The sequence below is a fragment of the Globicephala melas genome, chromosome X, assembly GCF_963455315.2.
Source record: "Globicephala melas chromosome X, mGloMel1.2, whole genome shotgun sequence".
Taxonomy (NCBI): Eukaryota; Metazoa; Chordata; class Mammalia; order Artiodactyla; family Delphinidae; genus Globicephala; species Globicephala melas.
The window spans coordinates 85,021,098-85,043,030 of record NC_083335.1 but is presented as its reverse complement, the minus strand read 5'-3'; the positions used below and the strand labels follow the sequence as shown (position 1 = coordinate 85,043,030).

Below are 21,933 nucleotides of genomic sequence, written 5' to 3'. Positions count from 1 at the left end.
CGCTGAGAAGCTCTGACTTCCTCCCTGGCTCTCCAGGGTCTCTGCGCGGCTGTCTACACCTCCTCCCAGGGCCCCACATAAATGCAGAGCACACCACTACGGAAAGAGTGAAGGAACAAAGCAACAAAAGGGTGAATTCAGCAAACATCTATTGAACACCACCTGTGTGCCGGGCCTTATTCTAGGCGCCAGGGAGGCAGCAGTGAACAAAATAACAGAAACCCCTGCCTAGCGAAGCTCACATTTCTAAGGAATGATGAATCTATCGTTCAGTTGTTTGAATACTCGCCAAGCTCATTCCCACTTCAGGGTCTTTGCACTTGGTGTTCCCTCTGCCTGGAATGCTCTTCCTCCAAATACTCCTAGGGTGTGCTCCCCTTCAGGTCTCAGCTCAAATGTCACCTCGTCAGAAAGCCTTCCCTGCACACACTGTCTAAAATAGCAATTCAATCCCTGTTACTCTCCAATCCTTTCACCCTCCTTTATTATCCTTCATAGCTTTTATCATCACCTGACATAACATATTTATATACTTAATAGTATATTTCATTTAGTAGTTACTTTAGTAAGTAGATATGTATAGATACTAGCAGATTTATATATATATATCAGCATATACATTTATATAAGATATGTATATTTTATAAACTATACAAAAAAGCATAGATATATTTCCACATGACATATTTATATTTATTTGCTAATATATAATTTATATACTAGTAAATATTAGACATCACTATATATTTCTATATCATCACATACGCAGTAAATGACATATGTTTACACATAGAATATATATATATATATTCTCCTTTGTCTCCTTTTCCTCATCTGTAAACTGGGGAAAACACAGCTATTATTAAAAATGAAATTATGTAAACTTATAATTAAATAAATTAGATTTTAAAAGGTGATACTCAAAACTCATCACTTCTTAATTATTATTTTACTACATTTCATTATTTCTATGCTCCTGAGATCATTTATCCCTATTTTAATTGTACTGTAGAAATAATACACAATGGTGCACTAGTGCATCTCTTCCAAGACTCTGTGTTCGTGACTACACCTTGGTAAGTTGAAATTTGACAAGATGATAGTATGTAAACCATGGAAACTGGCAAATGTTAGAAATCAGGGCTTCCTCTCCCTCTCCACCTAAAGAGCTGATTGTTAACCATTTACCAGCACACCACTGAGAGCACTCAGAAGAGTGCCTGGCACATGGTAAACGCTGTAACAAATGTTTCCATTACTATATTTGCTTGTGCACTGGGTCGAGATGCAGTCTTTTTTCTAGGTCCGAGTTAAAAGTGTTTGAAGAACACAGAATTACAGTGTGCGGAACTACACCTATTTAATCCTGCCAATGACTCTCTCTGGAGTCTGAACTACTTGTCATCCCCATTTTACAGAAGAAGAAACCGCAGGTCTGAGACGGTAACAGTCAGAAGGCGCTATCAGTTAGCGGAAGTGGGATTTGAAATTGCAGCCGAGCAGCTTCTGCGCGCTCGCGCACTTAATTAACGCACTCTCCTTCCTCTCAAATTCGCTACCCCAGAGGTGATTGCACTTCGCGGCGTGCGAAAAATAAATAGGTGCCGCCGCGCGCGTTGTATCTTGGGAAATGTAGTCCACAGGTTCAAGGAATACTATTGTACAAGAAGGGAGGGGCGGAGAGTACGTCGATTTTCGCCCTGTAACAAAAGAACAAAGTCAGTTCTCGTGCCTCGCGACGTTTCAGCCATGCCGTGCGCGACTTTGGCGCTTTACTCGCGCCCGTTGCATGCTGGGAACGGCAGTTCGCCCGACCGGCTACGTCGGCGCGAGATGGCGGAACTCACGTGGTACGTTCAGGTCTGGTCCCCGCTTGGCGCGAGCTACCGCGTTCCACGATGACAGGCTTTCCACGCTCTGGTTGCCCTTAGGCATGCGCGACAGACATTCGGATCAACTAGAATACAGACTGAAGCCCTACGACTTCTCACCGGTTTGCGCTCTCGCCGAGGCTCCGGCTGCTTGCGGACCGGCCTCCTTCGTTCCGCTTCTCCCCACTCCGAAAGTTTAAGGTAGGCCCTGGGGCGCGGAGGACTTGGGTCCCGGCCAAGACGGTTGAGGCATGCCTGCGTTGTCCCGCCGGTGAGGGAAGGAGGCAAGTTCGCCCTCGGCGCTGCAGCTGCGTAGTCCGGGCAGCTGGCACCAGGTAGGCTCCAGACCCAAGGTTTGTCTGGAGAAGGGGACCACTCATGCGGGATGGTCTGGGGGTGGGCGGGGGGGCGCAGAGGTCCAGATACCGGCGGAGCCGGTCTTGTGGTCCCATTGGGGACTTGGGCTTTCAGGTAATGAGGAGGAGGGACCGGCGGTGTAGCCAGAGGGCTGTTAATGGGTGGGTGTGGAGGTTTGGTGGGCTGCGTGGGTGTAATAGAGGTCTGGTGGGAGTGTTATTGGGGAATCGGTGAGGGCTAAAAGGCGTGTTTTAGTCGATGTGTTCAAGGGGGCCAATGGGATGTGTTCGTTAATTAATGAGGGGATGGTAGAGTGGGCAACTAGAAGATAATGGGAGGTAGGTAGGAGTGTGATCCTTGAGGGACTGATGGAGGTATGATATTCAACGGGTTAAAGAGTGGTGGGGCATAGTGATTGAAAGGATAATGGTGCGACCGTGGAGGGAATAATAGAGGCCAGTAAAAGTCATGATCAAGGAACTAATGGGAGTAGTGATCAAAGAAGAGAGAATGAGAGGCTGAAGGGGTGTTGTAATCAAAAGATTTTAGTGGGTGATGATGGTATGATCATTGAAGAATTAATAGGAGCAGAGTGAGCAAAGAGGGGGTAATAGTAAGCTGTTGGGTGTGATCATCAAGTGATCGTTGGGTGGGGATAAAGGTGGGCAGTGAGGGGAGAATGTGGAACTGATGTATGATTATCAGGGATTAACATGAATGTGTGGTAGTGAAGGGTTACAAGGGGCTAGTGGAGTGATCTATGAAGGATCAGTTGGAGGGCCAGGTTAATGGGGACTGATAAATCATAGTAATTGAGAGCTCGATGGGGGACTAATAGGCCATGATTCTCCAGGCATTAATGGGGGGGCAGTGATAAAGATGTAGTAATAAGGGAATTATTGGGGGCCTAATCACTTCAGGGGAGAGAGATTAAGGAGGTGGGGAGTGCAGTGAGGTAGTATGAGGACAATGGGGTGAAAACAAGGGATTAATGGGGGGCTAGTAGGGCTATATGACTCTAGGGGCAATGAGGAGAGCTGGGAAGACAGTAAGATGTTATTGGGGGTAAGGTGGGCAGAGAAGGGTTGATAGTGGGGTTTAATATGTGGTGTGTGAGTGACAGCAGTGGGAGGTGGACAGGGTCAGTAATGGGTCATCTATGAGATATGGGTTGGGTTTGTGGGATCTTTGGGGGGGATCTGTGGGGTTAGTGATGGAGCCTGAGAGCTCAGTGGTGGGGTCCTTCAGGCTCAGTGAGGTCATTGGGGTTAGTGACTGGGCTCCAGCCTTCCCACCTGTTGAGTGAGCTGTCACATGGATCAGATGAGCCCGGTTTAGTTTTTGTGGTTCTCGCTGCCCTGCAGAGGTAGGTGATGGCCCACTTACTGATATAGGGCGGCGTCAGCTTACTGTTGGCAGGTCCCTGGGCAAACAGTGTGTGAGATGGGACGGACGTCAAAGGATAAGCGGGATGTCTACTACCGCCTAGCCAAGGAGAATGGCTGGCGTGCCCGCAGTGCCTTCAAGCTGCTACAACTTGACGAGGAATTCCAACTCTTCCAAGGTCCCCACTTGGCGGGCGGGTCACGGGGGGATGGGGTGGGCGAAGGGAATAGACAAGTGGGCTAGGCCTATAGAGCTCCCTGTGGTAGGTGGGCTGACTTGGAGGGTCTATGGGGCAGCGGCCAGGCAGGAAGATGGGCAGGTATGTGAAAGGAGCTGGGCATCTAGGCAGCAGATAGATACGGGTGCTCCCCAGGGGAAAGGGGTGAACTTTGTAGGGTCCCAGGTTGGAGAGGTGGGTGCAGCTGACCACTACACCTTCCTGTGTGTGCTCAGGTGTGACGCGGGCAGTTGACCTGTGCGCGGCCCCGGGCAGCTGGAGCCAGGTGCTGAGCCAGAAGATTGGGTGAGTGTGGAGTCCCAGATGGGAGAGTGGGAGGGCAGGTTAGATGGAGGGTGGACCAGGAGTGATAACTGGGCTGACATGGACCATGTTGTCCACAGGGGCCAGGGGTCCGGCCACGTGGTGGCCGTGGACCTTCAGGCTATGGCTCCACTACCAGGTGTGTTACAGATCCAGGGGGATATCACCCAGGTGAGAGCATGGCTTGGGGTGTTGGGGTGTATCCTGGGCAAAGGCCCCCCAACCTGTGGGCTACGGCAAGTGGAAGAGAGAAAGAGAAAGACAAACAGACTGAGAAAGACAGACAGAGATGGAGTAACTGAGAGAACCCAAGAGAGTGTAACAGCAGAGAAACAGAGCCAGCCTGTCATCATCACAGAGAGACAGCAAAAAATGATCCCAGAGATGGAGCCTGGTCTTAGGCAAAGCCTGAGAATTTGGCTGACCCAGGGGCTGCGGGCCAGGGCCAAGGGCAGGTGGGGTTAGAGGGCTGTGGAGGGGGTGCTTTGGGGCCACTCATCCTCCCTCTTTTCCATAGCTGTCCACTGCCAAGGAGATCATCCAGCACTTTGAGGGCTGCCCCGCGGACCTAGTGGTGTGCGACGGGGCTCCTGATGGTAAACAGCAGAGATTGGGAGGCCAGGCGGGGGCCCTATGTGTGTCCTTCTCTGTATGTCCCGCCTCTGTTGGCTTCTTTTACTGCCTCTCCTCTCCACTGTCAGCTGTTCCTATATCTAGCAACTTCTCCCTACCTCTGTTTCCTATTCTCTGCCTCTGTCTTCTCCCTCCCCGTACTCTACCATTTGGGTTTTGTCCACCCTTTCATCTTCTTATTGCTCATCTCTCTGCAACTGTCCAATTCCATCTTAGTGTTCACTCTTTTTCTTTTTTTATTTTCAGTTAGTTAGCCATCCATCCATTCAGCACATTTACTGAGCACCTGTTGTGTGTCAGGCACTGTTGTACATGTTGGGAAAATATTTGTGAATAAAATTCTGCTAATCTCTGACCTTATAGAGCTGGTGTTCTAGTGGGAGCAGACAGAAGAGAAACAAGTGATTGAGCTTTGTAGCCTGTCAAAAGGTGATAGGTACCATGGGGATGTCAATGAAAAGGATAGGGAAGAGGGGAGTACCTGTAGGAATTTTAAATAAAGTTGGGAAGGCCTCATTGGCTTTAGCACAAAAACCTAAAGGAGTCAAGGGAATGGGCCAGGGGCACGTCTGGAGGAAGAACAATCCAGGTAAAGGAATTGGCCTATGCAAAGGCCCTGAGGTAGGAGGGTGCTTGGCATGTGTGAGGTATAGCAAGATCAGCGTGGCTGGATCAGAGTGAGTGAGCAGGAGAGTTGTAGGAGGTGAGAACAGATCCTTGTGTGGATCTTTCTGGGCCACAGTGGTGACTTTGGCTTCTTCACTGAGATGAGAGCGTGGGGAAAACCATGAGAGGGTTGTGAGCAGAGGAGGGCCGTGCCTGACTTGGGTTGTGACAGGATCCCTCTGGCTGCTGTGAGCAGTGTGAGGGGTGAGACCTGGGGAGGGGAGGCCGCTGCAGTCATCCAGGTGGAGTTGAGAAGATTTGCTAATGGCTTAAATGTGGGTGTGAGGAGAGAGTGGTGGGTGGGTGTGTGTCAAAGGTAACTCGAAGATTTTTGGCTTGAACAACTGGAAGGATCAGATGAGATGGGAAAGATGATGGGAGGAGCAGGTTTGGACAGGAAGATCGGGAGTTTGTTTTTGGATGTATTGAGTCTGAGATGTTCGTTCTGATCTGAGTCTGGAGTCAAGAGGAACAGTCTGGACTGGAGGTAGAAATGATGATAACAATATTCGCGCCTGAGGTGGTTTTGAGAATAAAAATGAGTGCCTAAGGGTTAGGAGCTCAGAGTACGCATCTAGTTGGCAGGTAGTATTTGCATGCAGAACCTTAGCAGTAAGAGAGCCTAGGAAACGTTTTTAGCTCTCTAACCTCTCTGGGAGGTTAGAACAGGAGCATAGCTAGACTGGAAGGCCCCCTAATGCTGTTCTCTTGATGCAGTAACCGGCCTCCATGATGTTGATGAGTATATGCAGGCCCAGCTCCTCCTAGCCGTGAGTAACCCTGGCTGCCCCTGCCTCAGGAGTTTGGCCCCCTCCTGGCTGTCTCCACCTCAGCCTTAGCCATCTGTCCTGCCCACAGGCTCTGAATATTGCTACACATGTCTTGAAGCCAGGGGGCTGCTTTGTGGCCAAGGTAAGACTCAGGGAACCTGGTAGGGGGTAGAGAGGGGTCTCCAAAGGTCATCCTCATGCCTTCATCTCTGCCTCCCCACCCTGCAGATCTTCCGAGGCCGGGATGTGACACTGATCTACAGTCAGCTGCGTGTCTTCTTCTCCACCGTGCTCTGTGCCAAGCCCAAGAGCAGCCGGAACTCCAGCATTGGTCAGTGGGGTGGAGGGGCCAGGCTGGGGGGTGCGCATCTCAGGGACCCATCCGCACGGGGTGGTGCTGGCAGTCGCCCCTCACTCCACCTTATCCCCACAGAGGCCTTTGCTGTCTGTAAGGGTTATGACCCCCCTGAGGGCTTCCTGCCGGACCTGACCAAACCCCTGCTGGACCACTCTTACGGTGAGAGCCAGAGCCCTGGGCCCCATCCCTGGGGAGAGTCTGTCCACCAATGGAATTTATGTCCCAGGAGGGCCCTCAGCCCCACCCCCTGGTGGAAACTCTGCACCTTAGGGGAATTCTGTCCCAAAAGGATCCTCAGCCCCATCCTCTGGAAATTCCACCCCCATATGGATATTTTGTCCCAGGAGGATCTTTAACCCAGTGGCCTAGTGGTAACTCTTGGACCTGGTGAAAAGTCTGTCACAGGAGGATCCTGAGTCCTACCCCAAGGGAGACTCCACTTGTCTGCGGAGATTCTAGACTAAGAAGACTCAGTCACGCCCCAGGTGGAAACCCCACCCCTGTTTGGGAATGTCATCCTGTGAGGGCCTTCAGACTGGCCCCTAGAGGGAAAAAGCACAGAGCGGCTCTTGTGGCAGGCACACTTGAGTGAGACAAAGTCCAGACAGTATATGGCAGGTGGACATAAGTGCAGTCGGAGAAAAGTGGGTTGGGGGGGGTGTTTTAGAACAGGTGATCATGGAGGGCTTCCCTGAGGAAGTGATCTGAACCAAATGAAGGATTTCTGGTAAAGGAGGGTAAGAGTAGCTGGTGGATACGTTGGGGAGGCCTCGGTACCCATCCTGGGTGCAGCCTGAGTCACGACTGTTCCCAGACACCCCAGCCCTGTCCTGCCTCATCTCTCCCTGCTTGTCAGATCCAGATTTCAACCAATTAGATGGTCCCACCCGCATCATTGTACCATTTGTGACCTGTGGGGACCTGAGTGCATATGATTCGGACCGCAGTTACCCACTGGATGTAAGCGCCCAGCCAACAGTGGGTGGATGGGGGGTGCTGTCCTAGGTTTCCAGGTCCTCACCACCCCCTGCCGATATGTGTCCCTGCAGCTAGAGGACGGCTCAGAATACAAGTATACTCCGCCCACGCAGCCCCCCATCTCACCACCATACCAGGAGGCCTGCACCTTGAAGAAGAAGGGGCGGCTGGCCAAGGAGATGCGCCCCCAGGACTGCCCCATCAGCACAGTGGACACGTTGCCCCAGTCCCTGGCCGCCCCACAGCGCCACACCCTGCTGGCCTCTGAGGTCTGGAAACACGGGCCCAGAGCCCTTAATGCCCTTTCTCTGTGCCCACAGTGACCCCCTCCTCGTGTGCCTCCTTCTGCCCCAAATCACATGGTTTCTGGGACAAACTTCTCTTCCCTGCCTCCCAATAGCTATAAAAGTCAATGGGTAAAACCAAGTACAGTGAACAGAAAAGCTTAGCCAAGTATCTGAGTCCCTTCTTTTTTTCTTGAGTAGGTGGAAGACAGTGAAATGAACTGTTCGCCTTAAGATGTTAAGGTAAATTTGCCTTTTTGTCTAAGAATTTGAGTAAATGGCACCTTTAAGAAAAAACTGAGTAAAATTTCACCTTTGAAATTTTTACATCAGCTGGTAAGATTTCAGTCAGCAGACCTTTACTAAAACACCTGATCTTATGTGCCAGGAACTGCTTTAAGGATTTTACATATTGAGGTACTCAGTAAACATTTATTGAACACATGCTGTGTGCTGGGCATTGTTCTAGGTTTGAAGATAGAGCAGGGAATAACACAGACAAATATCCTGGCCGTCAGAGCTTCTAGTTTGGGAAAGAGGTGATAAGCAGTGACACAGTCTAAATGCAGGAGTTTCCACCCACACATACACAAACTATTTATCTTGACCTCTCTATATATGTACGTACACACACACACACACACACACACACACACAAAATGTAAAAGTAATATGGGATATGAAGAAATTTTTAAAGCAGGGTAAAGAGGTCAAGAATTCTAGGAGGTGGCAGTTTGCAGTTTTTGAAAAGGTTATCATGGAAGGTCTCACTGAGGTAATGTTTGAGCAGAGACCTGAAGAAGATGAAGGAGGGAATCGTGTGTTTATCTAGGGGAAGAGCATTCCAGGGAGAGGAAATAGCAAATACAAAGGCCCTGAGGTGGAACCCTGCCTGGTATGTGAGGGAGCAGTGAGGAGCCAGTTTGCCTGGAACAGTCTGGGCTAAACCTATCAGTGCTGGAGGGCTTCGCACACTCAGGATACCACATTAGAGGACATCCCTGTCTGGCAATGGCTTTGCAGGTTATTCAGACCAAGTCTTCCATTAAAATAAGAAGTAAAAAAGACATCTTTAAAAAAATGAAATGGCAAATCACAATGGGAAGAGATATTTATAATCCCTATATATAGTATCCTTGATATTTAAAAAACTGCTATAAATCAGTAAGGAAAAGAAAATATGAGAATGGCCAGTAAGCACATGAAAAGCTGCTCATCAGGGAAATGCAGGCTAGAACTAAAAAGATTGACAATACTAAGCGTCTGGAAGGATGTGCAGCAGTTGGAACTCTTGAATACGCCCATGGCAGCATATAATGGTGTAGCCACTGGAAAATTGTTAGGCATTATCTGCTAAAGCTGCATGTGTGCCAGTTCCACTCCTAAGAAATGAGTACTAGAATGTTCCTAGCCAGCACTATTTGTAGTACCCCCAGACTAGATACAGCCCAAATATCCAATAGCTGTAGTATGGATCGTTAAATCCTGGTTTATTCGCAGTGGAGAACTACACATCAAAGAATGAACATTATATGTTTTATGCATTTTTCTGTGTGTTATGGTTCACAATGAAAGTAAAGGAAAAAACTTCAAAAAAATGTTAGTAGCTGAGCAAACAATGATTATAGTAGAAGACAGTGGGGAAACATATTTTGGTTTAAAACTTCCTTTTACTTTGACCTTTAGTTAGCTGGCAATCTGATAAGGACTCGGAAGCTGTTTGCTGTCAGGAAAACCAGAACTTGAGTTGATGAACTTGTTTTCAAATATCTCATCAACCGGTCCTGAACATACAAGCTCCGAGTGGGAACCTGCAGCAACCACCAGGAACACAGCGAGGAAAGAAACATCACGGAATGTCCGTCTGCACTGCAGAGGGGATTCTTGAGTGGGGTCTTGTCTCTTCTCTAAATCTTTCCAGCCGTGTCCTGATTATGTCCAGAATTTACCCTGAGAGCGGGGGTTCTTAACCTTGGTAGAAGTCAGGGTTATGTGTGGATTTGATGGAGGGATATATTACATCTTTATTTTCACTAAATATAACTGAAATTTTAGCTGCACCCCCGGATCTGAATGTTGGCGTCAAATCACAATAGTAAAAGCAGTGCCTGCAACTTCCACCAATACAGATCACAGTTACTTTTTTATGTTATGTTACAGTCGTTGCAGGCATCTTAAAATATTGTTCACATTGGTCACTACTTTGAATAAGATCTTAAAATTTGATGTATTAATAAAAAAAGTTCATATAGCATCCCAATGTTGTTTCATTTTAACATGGTAACTATTTTTCTAGTTTTATTGAAATATAATTGATATAATGTGTAAGTTGAAAGTGTACAACATAATGATTTGATACATGTGTATATTGCAAGATGACTACCACGGGTTTAATTAACATCTATCACCTCACATAGTTACAGTTTTTTTTCTTGTGATGGGAAGTTTTAAGATTTGCTCTCTTAGCAACTTTCAAATATACAATATAGTATTGATAGGTATAGTCACTATGCTGTATATTACATCCCCAGAACTTATTTATAACTAGAAGTGTTGTACCTTTTGACCACCTTCACCCATTTTTAGATTCCACATATAAGTGAGATCATACAGTATTTGTGTTTCTCTGACTAATTTCATTTAGCATAATACTTACCTCAGGGTCTGTCCACGTAGTCACAAATGGTGGGTTTCCTTTTTTATGGCTGAATAATATTCTATCATATGCATATACTGCATTTTCTTTATTCATTCATCTGTCAACAGATCCCTAGGTTGTTTGCATATCTTGGCTATTGTAGATAATACTGCAGTGAACATTGGGGTGCAGATAGCTCTTAGAGGCAGTGATTCCATCTCCTTTGTATATATACTCAGAAGTATATATTTGGGATATGGGGAATGCTGGATCATATGGTAGTTCTATTTAATATTTTGAGGAACCTCCATGCTGTTTATTTAGTTTCCATAATCCTGTGTATTTGAGCGTGTGTGTGTGTGTATGCACATGCACACGCATGCTTTCAAAAATATTCTATGAAGGGGTCCACAGACTTGATCAGATCAGATGCCAAAGGTTCCCCAGAACAATTTTTTTTTTAGCTATGCTGCATGGCTTGTGGGATCTCAGTTCCCTGATCAGGGGTTGAACCCACACCACGGCAGTGAAAGCCCAGAATCCTAACCACTAGGCCACCAGGGAACTCCCCAGAGCAAATTTTTTACATTAAGAACCCCTCTCTTAAAGGAATATCGGAAAGTCTGCCATGACTGCCGTCCTGAATTTCTATATTTTAGCAAACAGGAGCTGACAAACACGAGCTACATGGGCAGACCCGGCTTCCGTAGCTTACTCGCTTATCTTTAGAAAATCACTGTTCTTTGTCCACACACCAGCCATTGACCTCAGGACTACCGACATCCCAGTCTGTGACCCCAGGTGTTTCTATACCTGACTTTGTGACCCTGGGAGTGTCCATACTGAGTCTAACCCCAGGGGGCCCACACCACAGCTTGTTAACCCAGGAGTCTTATCACCCACGTCAGTGTGACCACAGGAATGTCCACACCCCAGTCTGTGTGACTCCAGGAATGTAAAACAGAAGTATCCACACAAAAGGTGGTGTGTCCACACCCATCACCGTGTAAATTCAGCAGTGTCCACACTAGAGTCAGTGACGCCCCAGGAGTGTGGACAGCCCAGTTTGTATAATCCCAGGAGTATCCACGTCTCAATTCCCAGGAGCGTAAACACACCAGCCTTTGGGACCCTGTGGGCATACTCACCTTGGGCTGTGTGTCCCTGGTGTCCACCCCCATCTGTGTAACGTCAAAAGTATACACCGAAAGTCTCTCTGACGGGAGCAGTGTCTAATTCCCAGTCTGTGCAAGCCAGTGGAGTCCACACCCCCAAGTGTGTGGCCGAGGAGAGGCCCACCCAGCCTAGGCCTGCTCTCTGAGCTCAGGAGTGCCCACTCTCCACCTGCGTGGCCCTAGTCTTGCGACTCCAGGAGTGTCCACGCCCCTCAGTGTGACCCCAGAATTTTCCACGCCAAAGTCAGTTTGTCCCCAGAGGTACATCCGTCCCAGCCCGTGTGTCCCCAGTGGGGTACGTACTTCAGTCTGAGTGACTCCTGGAGTGTTTCCACCCCGGTCTGTGATGACAGGATTGTTTATTCTCCAGTCTTTGTGACCCCAGGCTTTCCGCAACACAGCCTGTGTTACCCCAAAAGTGTACACGTCCTGGTCAGATGACTGCAGGTTTGTCAATTGCTTAGACTGTGTAACAACAATGGGTGTCCATTCCCCTGTCGCTGTAACCCCCAGGGTTACCACACCTCAGTCATTGTCGCCCCCCAAGGGTGTCTACAGTGTAGTCTGTGTCACCACAGGAGGGTGTACACTCCAGTCTGTGTGACACCTGGAGTATTCAAAATATAGTCTGTGACCCCATAAGTGTGCATATCCCAAAGCTTCTGACCGCAGCGTTGTAAAAACTCCAGTCTGTTTGACCACAGAGGTGCCCACTGCAAAGTATGTCAGTCAGCGGCAGTGCCCACGTCCCAGTCTGGGTGACTTCACCAGTGGCATATGTCAGGTTCTGTCACCATAGAAATGTCCACCCCCTCTGTCTGATCCCAGGAGTCTCCAGATGCCAGTGTGTGTCCTGAGGGAAGCACACCCCTAGTCTGTGTTACGAAAGCATTGTTTGTTTACACCCCAGTCTGTCACTGTTGGCTTTCCACCTGCCAGTCAGTGTCCCCTAGGAGTGATCATTCCTCAGCGCTTGAAACACCAGGAGTGTCCACACCCCAGTGTATGTAACCCCAGGAGGACCCACAGTCAGCCTGTGTTTCTCCAGAAGGGTCTACACAATAGTCTGTATGACCCCAGGATGATCAACTTTCTGTGTGACCACAGGAGTGGCCACCACCCAGTCCATGTGTCCCTAGGATGGTACACCCTTGACTGTGTGATCAATGAAGTCTCTATGCTCTGGGATCTGTGACCACCAGGGCGTCACTCCCCAGCCTGCAACTCCAGAGCTTTCTACTCGGTGTGGGAGCGAGGAGTGTCCCCACCTCAGTCTCTGTGGCCCCACAGGCTCATTTACTACGTCATCCCTGTCACCCTAGGAGTAGCTGAACTCCAGTCTGCATGATGCCACAAGCGTCCACATCCCGAACAAGGTGAGCAGAGGGGTGTCTACACTTGAGTGCGTGTGACCATAAACATGTCCTCCCCTTGTCTTTGTGACCCCAGATGGGTCCGGTGGGTTTTACCCTGGCTGTGTCCACATCCCAATGTTTGACTACAGAAACGTCCACAGCCCAGCCTTTGTGACCCCCCAGGAGTGTCCACCCCACAGTCAGAGTCCAGAAGTGGCAATGGCTTAGTCTGTGTGACTTTGGGAGGTTCCACAGCACAGTCTGAGTGGCACCGTGAGTGTGATTATCTCAAACTGTGTGATCACAGAGGTGTCCACGCTCCAGTCTCCGTGGCCCAGGAATGTCCACACTTGAATTTCTGTGACAGAAGCAATGTCCAATCTCGAGTGTATGTGACCCAGTATTGTCCAAACCCCACAGTTCCTGGCACAGCGTGTCTATACCCAGTGCCTGTGACCTCAGGAGGGTGTGCTCCCATGAGGGTGACCACAGGAGTATGAAAGTCCCATGCCTGTGACTGCTGGTGGGTCTACACTCCAGTCTGGGTGACCCAGGGGAGGATACCCCCCATCTGTGTGACCAAAGGAGTCTCCATGCTCCAGTGTCTGTGATCACAGGGGCGTTGGTCACCCATTCAGTGTGACTGGAGGAATGCCCACACCAAATTCGGTGTGATCACACCACTGTCCACCCCCATCTGCCTGTCCTGAGAGGCATCTCTGCTGCGGTTGGTGTGATCCCAGCAGAGGGCACACTGCAAGCAGCATGACTACAGAGGTCTCCTTCTGGATAAACACAGGCTGACTGTGGGTCCTCCTGGTGTTACATACACTGGGGCGTGGACACTCCTGCCTATGATACTCTAGCAGTGTCCACGCGACAGTCCTTTGACTACAGTGGCTCCCCAGTGTATGTGTCCTCAGTCATGTCATTGTCCCAGTCTGTGGTCCAGACCCCAAAGTTTGTGACTCTGATGGTGTCCAAAGTTGAACCTGTGTGAGAAGGTACCAGATCATAGTCCGTGTGACTCCAGGAGTGTCCACCCACCAATCTGTAGGAATCTAGGAGAACACATCCCAGCCCATGAGACTTCAGGAGTGGCCACGCCCCATCCTGCATGACCACACACCAGGCTGTGTGACGCCCTAGAGCCTCCACACCCGAGTGTGTGACCCCAGGAGGTCCACATTCCAATCAGTGTGACCCCAGGATTGCTTACGCCCAAATCTAGTGACCTCATGAATGTCTACACTGTCATCTGTTTGATCCCAGGAGTGGCCACACCCCAGGCTATGTGACCCTGGGAGGATCCATACACCAGTCAGTGTGACCCCAGGAGGGGCTACATCTAGAGAAAGAGTAATCCAGACAAAGGGGGAAAGCCTGTGCAAAGGCCCTGAGGCAGGAGCATACCTGGCACACTTGAGGTAGAGTGGGAGCAGAGTGAGCGAGGCGCGAGTGGCAGGAGGTGAGGTCGGAGAGGTTACAGGGCCTGGTTCTGTAGGGCCTCTCTGGCCACGGGGAGGACTTTGTCTTTTTTTCTGAGAGAGATCTCAGAGCAGGGCTCTGAGCAGAGGAGGGCCGTGGGCTGACTTGGATTGTAACAGGACCCTCTGGCTGCTGTGAGGACAGACTGGAGTCCTTAAGTCAGATCAGAGATCAGGCTGAGCCATGGAGGGCAGGGGCCCCAGGAGCCAGGGCCATAACCACTTGACAGGCCTCCCCAGGGGGCTGTACATTCTCACTGGGGCATATGGTAGCCCTCCTCCTGTTCCCCAGAAACACAGGATATATTGGGGAGAAGTCATGGGGATTGAATGAAAATGACCTCACTGTGGGACCTCAGGCCAGCCTTGCCTTTCCCTGGGCCCTGGGTTTCCACCTTTGGCAGATGAGTATAATAATTCTTGCCCTGCCAATCTCTCCAGCATCTCTACTCACCTATTCTCTCCAACCACACTAGCCTCCTTGATGTTCCTCAAACACACCAAAGCATTATTCCCACTTCAGGGCCTGTGCGCCTGCTGTTTCCCCTGTGCTTGAACACTTGTCCCAAGATATGTACATCGTTCACAGTTACATGGCTTCCCCCTTCGTTTTCTTTTCTCTGCTTAAAGATCATCTCCTTAGGAAGCCTTCCCTGACTATCCAAAATAGGACCTCTGTATCCCTGCATCCTGCTTTGTTTTTCTTCATAGCACTTAGTACATCCTAATAGTATATTATATATCTACTTGTTGAGTCAGCCAGGGCACTGCATTTGGGGTGGAGGGACGCAAAGCACACACAGGTGGAATTTCAAAGAGACCTGAATGAAGGGACAATTACAGAGGTGCAGAGAGTTCAGTAAACCAGTAGGGTTGCTGAGCTACCCAGGGACTGGCATCAGAGGGGTGCTGCCACCATTCCTAGGCCTGAAGGGGCAGGAACGGGAACAGTGTTCCCGAAACCCAGGAGAAGCTGGAACCCAGCCCCAGCCAGTGAACACCTGGCTTTCTCTGTCCTTGTGTTGTCCAGTCACCTACCGGGGCTTCTCATTGGCCAACCCCGCTGGAAGCCAGGTGGGGCAGAGCATGGCTGATGAAGTCCACACTGGGACACAGGGCAGGACAGGGAAGGAGGGAGAATGGATTGCCGGGGGTGAGGGGACAAGTAGAATATCTAACATGTTAATTTAGTGTTTTCCATTGCCTATTGAATAATACTGAGCATGGGAGGTCCCTGAAGACAGGTGTTTGTGCCTGTTGTGTTCTCTTCTGTGTTTTTAGTACCTAGAGCAGTGCATGGCACACTTAATAAATACTTGTTGAAAGTATAAATGAAACAAAATAATAGATATAAATGTAACAAAATAATAGATATAAATGTATAATGCGAAAGTGAAAGGATGAGCCACAGACTGGGAGAAAATATTTTCAAAATACATTATCTGACAAAGGACCAGTATCCAGAATATATAAAGAATTCCCACAATTCAATAATAAGAAAACCAACAACCCAATTAAAAAATGGGCAAGAGATTTGAACAGATACTGCACCAAAGAGGAAATACAGATGGCAAATAAACATGTGAAAAGACGCTCAACATCATTAATCATTCGAGAAATGCAAGTTAAAACCACAATGAGATATCATTATACACTTATTCGAATGGTGAAATTTAAAAAGACTGACCATACTAAGTGTTGGCCAGGCTGAAACTCTCCTATGGTGCTGGTAGGGGTGTTAAATGGTTAAGTCACTTTGGAAAACAGTTAGGCAGTTTCTTATGAAGTGAAGCATACACCTACCACACAACCCAGCAATCCTACTCATAGGTATTTATCCAAGAAAAATGAAAACTTGTGTTTATACAAAAACCTATATGCAAATATCCATAACAGCTTTGTTTGCAATCACCCCAACCTGGAAACAACCCACATGTCTTTCAACTGCTGGCAAATAAACGAAGAAACTGATACACCCTCACTTACTACTCAGCAATGAAAAGCAAACTACTGATGCATCCAACATAGATGACCCTCAAATGCACTAGGCTAAGTGAAAGGAGCCTGAATAACAAGGCTACATACTGTCCGATTCCACCTATATGGCATTCTGGAAAAAAGCAAAACTGTGGGCATAGCACACAGATCAGTGGTTGCCAGGGAGGAGTTAGGGGTGGAGGGAGGGGCTGACTTCAGCGTGGCCACACAAAGAACTATTTTGACGTGAGAGAACTTCTCTCCTACTAGTGGCAGTTAACCAACTAGTTTTGTTTGTCAAGCCTCGGAGAACTGTATGCTACAAAGGAGACATTTTACTGTATGTAAAATATACCTCAGTAAATATGACTTTTTTTTTAAGTGCAGTACTTTGCAAGCAGTAAGGAATTCTATGTCTACAAGATGGGCTGTGATCGTGCCTGTTGTTACTCCTCCTCTCCATCTGGTTTCTGCACAGACACGTCTCAGGAACGCATCTGAGGAAAAGGAGGAGCTGTAGCCATCCTGCCACAGCTCAAGGTAGCGCTTTGTTTGTTGACTGTTAGGACCTGAATTGTGTCCCCCTACAAATTCATGTGTTGAAGCCCTAGCCCTCAATGTGACTGTTTTTGAAGATGGGGGCTTTAAGGAGATCATAATTAAATGAGGAATGAGGTCATAGGAGTTGGTTCTAATCCAATAGGACTGGAGGGAGTCTTATAAGAAGAGGAAGAGACACCAACGAGCTCTTTCCATGCATACGTGCACAGAGGAAAGGCCATGTGAGGACACAGTGAGAAGGTGGCCATCTGCAAACCAGGAAGAGATGCCTCACCAGAAACCAACTCGAATGGCACCTTGATCTTGGACTTCCAGCCTCCAGAACTTTGAGAAAATGTGTCTGTTGTTTAAGCCACCCAGTCAGTGGTATTTTGTTATGGCAGCCCTAATACATTGAGCAAACTAATACTTTGCCTCTCAGTTTCAGATCTGACTCCAGGAGACTCATTTTGGCCATGTCTGAGGACAGCAGGCATTCAAGTGAAAGAAGGAAAATTCAGCACAGTCTCCCTGTCTAGCTGAACGGGGCTCTGAAGCTCAGAGAGGGGATGTGTAGCCAGAGAAACGCAGGGTGAAATCCACAGCACTCCCACAGATCGGATTCTGGGGGCTGTATCCACAGGACATCCTCAGCCACACTGCAAGATGAGTAAGAATTGTTGGGGGTAATAAAAATTTTTTTAAAAAAGAATTGTTTGGGGAGTTTTCAGAACCGCCCTAAGCCTCCTTCTAAAACCCCACCCAAACCTGGTTCACGCCAGGCTGTTCTCCCACATAACACGTATGCAGTTTAGAGCCACTGGTGCCGTGGTTTGGGAGAGTAGCTGTAATGGTGTAGTCTCAGGCTTGGTGGCAGCCCAAGGTTAGGGACAAATGTCTGAATCTCTCTAGGTGGCAGGGGCTGGGGAAAGCTGGGCTGGATCATAGATCACAGACCGCATCTCACAAGAAAGTTCTGCCAGACGCAGGAGCTGAAAGCAATTACCAGCCAGGCAGAGTTGGTGATTGAAAGCTTCCAAGGGTTATCGGGTGTGCACGCCCACATGGACGTGTGTGTGCACAGTGTGCATTCCAGCATGTGTGAAATTATTTGCATGCGTGCCTGGTGTGCTTATGTCTGTGTGTGCACATTTACAGTGTTCACATGTGCACGCATATGTGGTACATGCATGTGCATTCAGGCTTTGCTGGTTTGGGTGCAGGTGTGTATGTGCATTACACAAGTACAAGTGTGCACCTGTGGAGATGCTAGGGTGCAGATGAGCCCAGCAGGGACACGGAGGCCTGTACCCTGATCAGGGTGTTTGTGAATAGCAATAGTGTACACACACTGGGATGTGCTTATGCAGGAGATTTCGTGTTCAAAGCCCTATTACCATGGGCGCAAGCCTGAGTGTTTGTGTCTGTGTGTGTATGGGTGTACCCTAGGGTGCACATGCGTGGCTGTGTGTAAGTGCACAGGTACAGAGGAGCCCATTGGCCCAGGCTTGTGTGTGTAGTGTCTGTGCTTGTATATCCCGGGTGCCGGTGCATTTGCCAGTGTGATTGACCAGGTGCACACATGGGGCTGGGCCTGGGTGTCAGTAAGCACGTACCCCTGAGAGCCTGGGCCTGGGCATGTGTGTAGGCATGGCTGGAGTTATTTCCATCGGCCTGGGCCTGGCTGTCTGTGCTCATGTCCCCTAGGGGGTTCATGAAAGCACATCTGTGTTTGTATGGACTCACTAGCGCCCAGGAGCCTGGACTGTGATGTCTGTGCACGCGTACCCCTGGGCACCCATAAATGTGTGTGTACACGGGTGTATATTGGCCCATGGGCCCTGTATAAATGTGCATGTGTGTGGGTGGGTGGGTGCAGGTGTGCCCACAGTCCTGGGCCTCACTATCTGTGCATGTACAACTCTGGGGGCCCATGCCCATGTGTGTGCGTGGTTTCATGTGTGGACATGGGCCTGGGTAAGGGCATGTGTATACGTGTATCCCTAGGGGCCCATGCATGGCATGTGCTCAGGTGTTCAGATGTACCCATGAGCTTGGCTCTTGGTGTCTGTGCACATGTCTCCTTGGGGACACACTTATGGCATCTGTGTGGGGGATGGGTGTGCTGCTCCCCTTCCACCTACACCTGGCTGGGGATTGTAAGAGAAACCAAGAAGTGTGCTTTCTCTAGGAATCCAGGTTTTGGCAGAGGCCGGGGAGTGGAATTCAGGACCGTTTTGCTTTTCTCCAACCTTGTTACTTGGGACAAAGCTAGAGCTGGGAAACCGCCCCTTCCTTCATTCAGCCAAGTTGAGCACAGTGGTGGGCTCTGGAACCCTGGAGATGATGTGACCAAACTCCAGACTCCAGGAAAGATGAGCAATGCTTATAAGCCTCCATGATACAAAGCAGAAGTGCCAGCAAGCTGCTCAGATCAGGGAGCAGAGACTCAGGTAAGGTTTCCTAGAGGGTGGGGTAGGAAGGTGCTGGGAAGAGGGCCCAGGGCAAGGGAGGGCCTGGATGTGCAGGGACAGGAAAAGGGAAACAGAAGTCAAGGCAAAGGCCTCGACTCAGAAGGCCAAGGCCTAGGAGTAGGAAGGCAGTGTTCATTCGGTCAGGAAGCCACATCTGGCTCTCTCATCGCTTGTAGGAGACCCAGAGGCCAGGCCTAGGAGGGGCCTAGAGATGGATTAGGGTTGGTAGGTGGGGGAGTCGTTGATCTGTCCCTGGAATGGGCAGCTTACACTTAGGAAGTTGTTTAGGGTTCCCAGGGCCACTGGGGCCCAGGTAAGCCACAACCCTTCCCGGGCCTCAGTATTCTTTGCTGTCAAATGGCTTGCCTGCTTGCAGCCCAGGCCCAGGGAAGCATTTAGCCTGAAAGAGTAGCCCACAGACAGTGAGCGGGCAGAAGAGCGGCTCCCCAGCGTTAGGCCACTGTCCTGCTCCTCTGCTACCTTTGAGTCTTCACACCCTTTCTCCTGGGGCAAGGTTTGGAAATGGGCTGAGGGAGCCATGCCCGCTGGCCTGTCGGCAGTGGGGAGGCCAGGCCTGGTGGACCAGCCACCCTGGGCTAGGAGGGGGCAGCTCCACTGCCAGCCCCAGCCCCCCACCAACTTGCCCAGACGGGGGGGCGAGGCACAGGGACCCCCAACCCTCCTCCTGGCTCTGGCTGGACAGGGGGACTGCTGCTCCTGAATTCCAAGGCTGGCCCAGATGTACAGCAGGTTTGCAGAGAGCAGAGAGGTCTCCCTTCTAGTCTCAGCACCCTAGCCCTTCACCCCAAAAAAGCCCCTCAGGTGTAGTGTCAGGGCCCCCACCTCAACCCCAAGCTGATCGCTTTCTTCTAGATCCTTTTAGTAAGGGGGTCACCACTACTGACTGTATAATATTGGGGCAGCAGGCCACCGTGTACAGCTGGGCAGGCTGTGCCCTGACCAGGGACACCCGGCCAAGGAGGCAGGTGGGGACGGAGATGTGGCCTGGGCTCCTCTTGCATCCCTGGGTCTTGGCATGGGGCCATGTCCGTCAGGAGGAAGGGGCATCCTTTCCTGAAGTTCGCAAACGTCCTAGGTGAGCTAGTGGCGCCCCTCAGCGTCCAGGTCTCAAAAGCAAAGAAGTGAGGAGATAGATGAGTCAGAAAGCGGATATAACCACAGGGGCTGGGCATGCCTCAACTCAGGAAGGCCTCTGAGCTGCAAAAAGTCTCAGCCAATGTCTAGTTCAGTGCTGTACATTGTCAGGAAAAACGGTGGGAGGCTTTTCAATGGGCAGAACTATTCCCAGGTGTCATTTCAATGGAACGCTCGTGTGTCTAGGGGACATTTATGGCTTATCTGATCCATAGGGGCAGCACCCTTGTCTGTGGCTGGGCCATTTTGAAACTCTATAGAGACAGGAGTTAACATGCGCAGAACTGAGGAGTCCCGTTATTAAACATGCAAGTGAATGTTGTCCTGTCGAGCTACAAGTGCTTTCTACCCTGTAGAAAGGATGACTCCAAATATCCTAGGGCAGCAATTGGCAAATTCATCTATATACATCTATTCTGCAGATTCTCCTTTGAGCTGATTGTAGCGTCTTAGCAGTTCTCATTACTAAAAGCCCTAAGTAAAATCTTTGACGTGTGTTCACTTTATATATGTATGAGTCGTGACCTTACCATTTTGGAACTTTTTCTTTAACCACATCTGCCAGGTCATAGTACAGATAAGGTACAGAGGTGGGAGGGGAAGGGTCTTGTGTGAAGGGAGCCCCAGGGGCTGGGGTGGGGAGACAGCTGAATCCAGGCCATCCTGGGCTCTGCCCTGCTCCTGGAGGGAAGGGCTGTGCTTTGCATAGGGTGTGGAAAAGGGGGGCTGAGACACCCCCCAACCCTGAAGATGTGGAATGACCCTCTGGGGTGAGGGCCTCCCCTGTTTGTTCCCACCGTCAGTGCTGTGCCCTGATTCAGATCTAAGGCACAGCCAGCTCCCCATCCCCGTCCTGGACAGTGCCAGTTGTGTTGGGCTTATTCAGGACACACAGGTGCTGAAATGCCCCATTGCCATCCTGGGCTGCTGGGCTGGTGACACCAGTGGGAAGGGCTTTATTCTCAGGCAGGTTGTTTCAACAGCTGAGTCTCAGCTGCCTTATTGATGAAATGAAGGTAATTATGGTTCCTGCGGAGCAGATTAACCGAGGTAATGGATGAGAAGCTCTTTAAATAGTCCAGCACAGAGCAACGACTAAATAAATGTCAGCTGCCAGTCATTAGGTCTGTTTGCAGAACTTCCAATGGCAGACATCTTAGAAAGGATGCTTGGGACCCCTTGCAGATGCTGGCCTAGCAGGGCCCAGCTTCTCCATCCTGGGCTAAGATACCTAGGAAGTGCTCCCTGGGGGATGGATCAGTGAGTCAGATCCCTGGCCAGCGAGGAT

The 21,933-nt window shown here is 49.6% G+C and overlaps 1 protein-coding gene across 13 annotated transcripts; it reads left to right on the top strand.

Annotated features, from left to right (window-relative positions):
* Positions 1 to 1,777: 1,777 nt before the first annotated feature.
* On the top strand, positions 1,778 to 17,694 carry FTSJ1 (FtsJ RNA 2'-O-methyltransferase 1). 13 transcript variants are annotated; one of them, XR_009560721.1, is made up of 15 exons: positions 1,800 to 2,206; positions 3,634 to 3,792; positions 4,068 to 4,137; positions 4,236 to 4,326; positions 4,673 to 4,751; positions 6,172 to 6,224; positions 6,313 to 6,366; positions 6,453 to 6,555; positions 6,658 to 6,741; positions 7,439 to 7,542; positions 7,632 to 7,829; positions 8,046 to 8,087; positions 12,980 to 13,033; positions 16,864 to 17,016; positions 17,459 to 17,694. XR_009560721.1 is itself a non-coding variant. In XM_060292457.1 (13 exons), exons 2-12 carry the CDS (start codon positions 3,672 to 3,674, stop codon positions 8,076 to 8,078), a joined length of 984 nt encoding a protein of 327 aa, XP_060148440.1. In that variant the 5' UTR covers positions 1,800 to 2,206; positions 3,634 to 3,671; the 3' UTR covers positions 8,079 to 8,087; positions 9,531 to 10,098. The 13 variants fall into 13 exon arrangements, 8 of the variants coding, with proteins under 8 accessions (XP_060148437.1, XP_060148440.1, XP_030702582.1 ...); XR_009560719.1 differs by having other exon boundaries at positions 17,180 to 17,694; XR_009560720.1 differs by having other exon boundaries at positions 16,859 to 17,016; positions 17,180 to 17,694.
* The last annotated feature ends 4,239 nt before the right edge of the window (positions 17,695 to 21,933 follow it).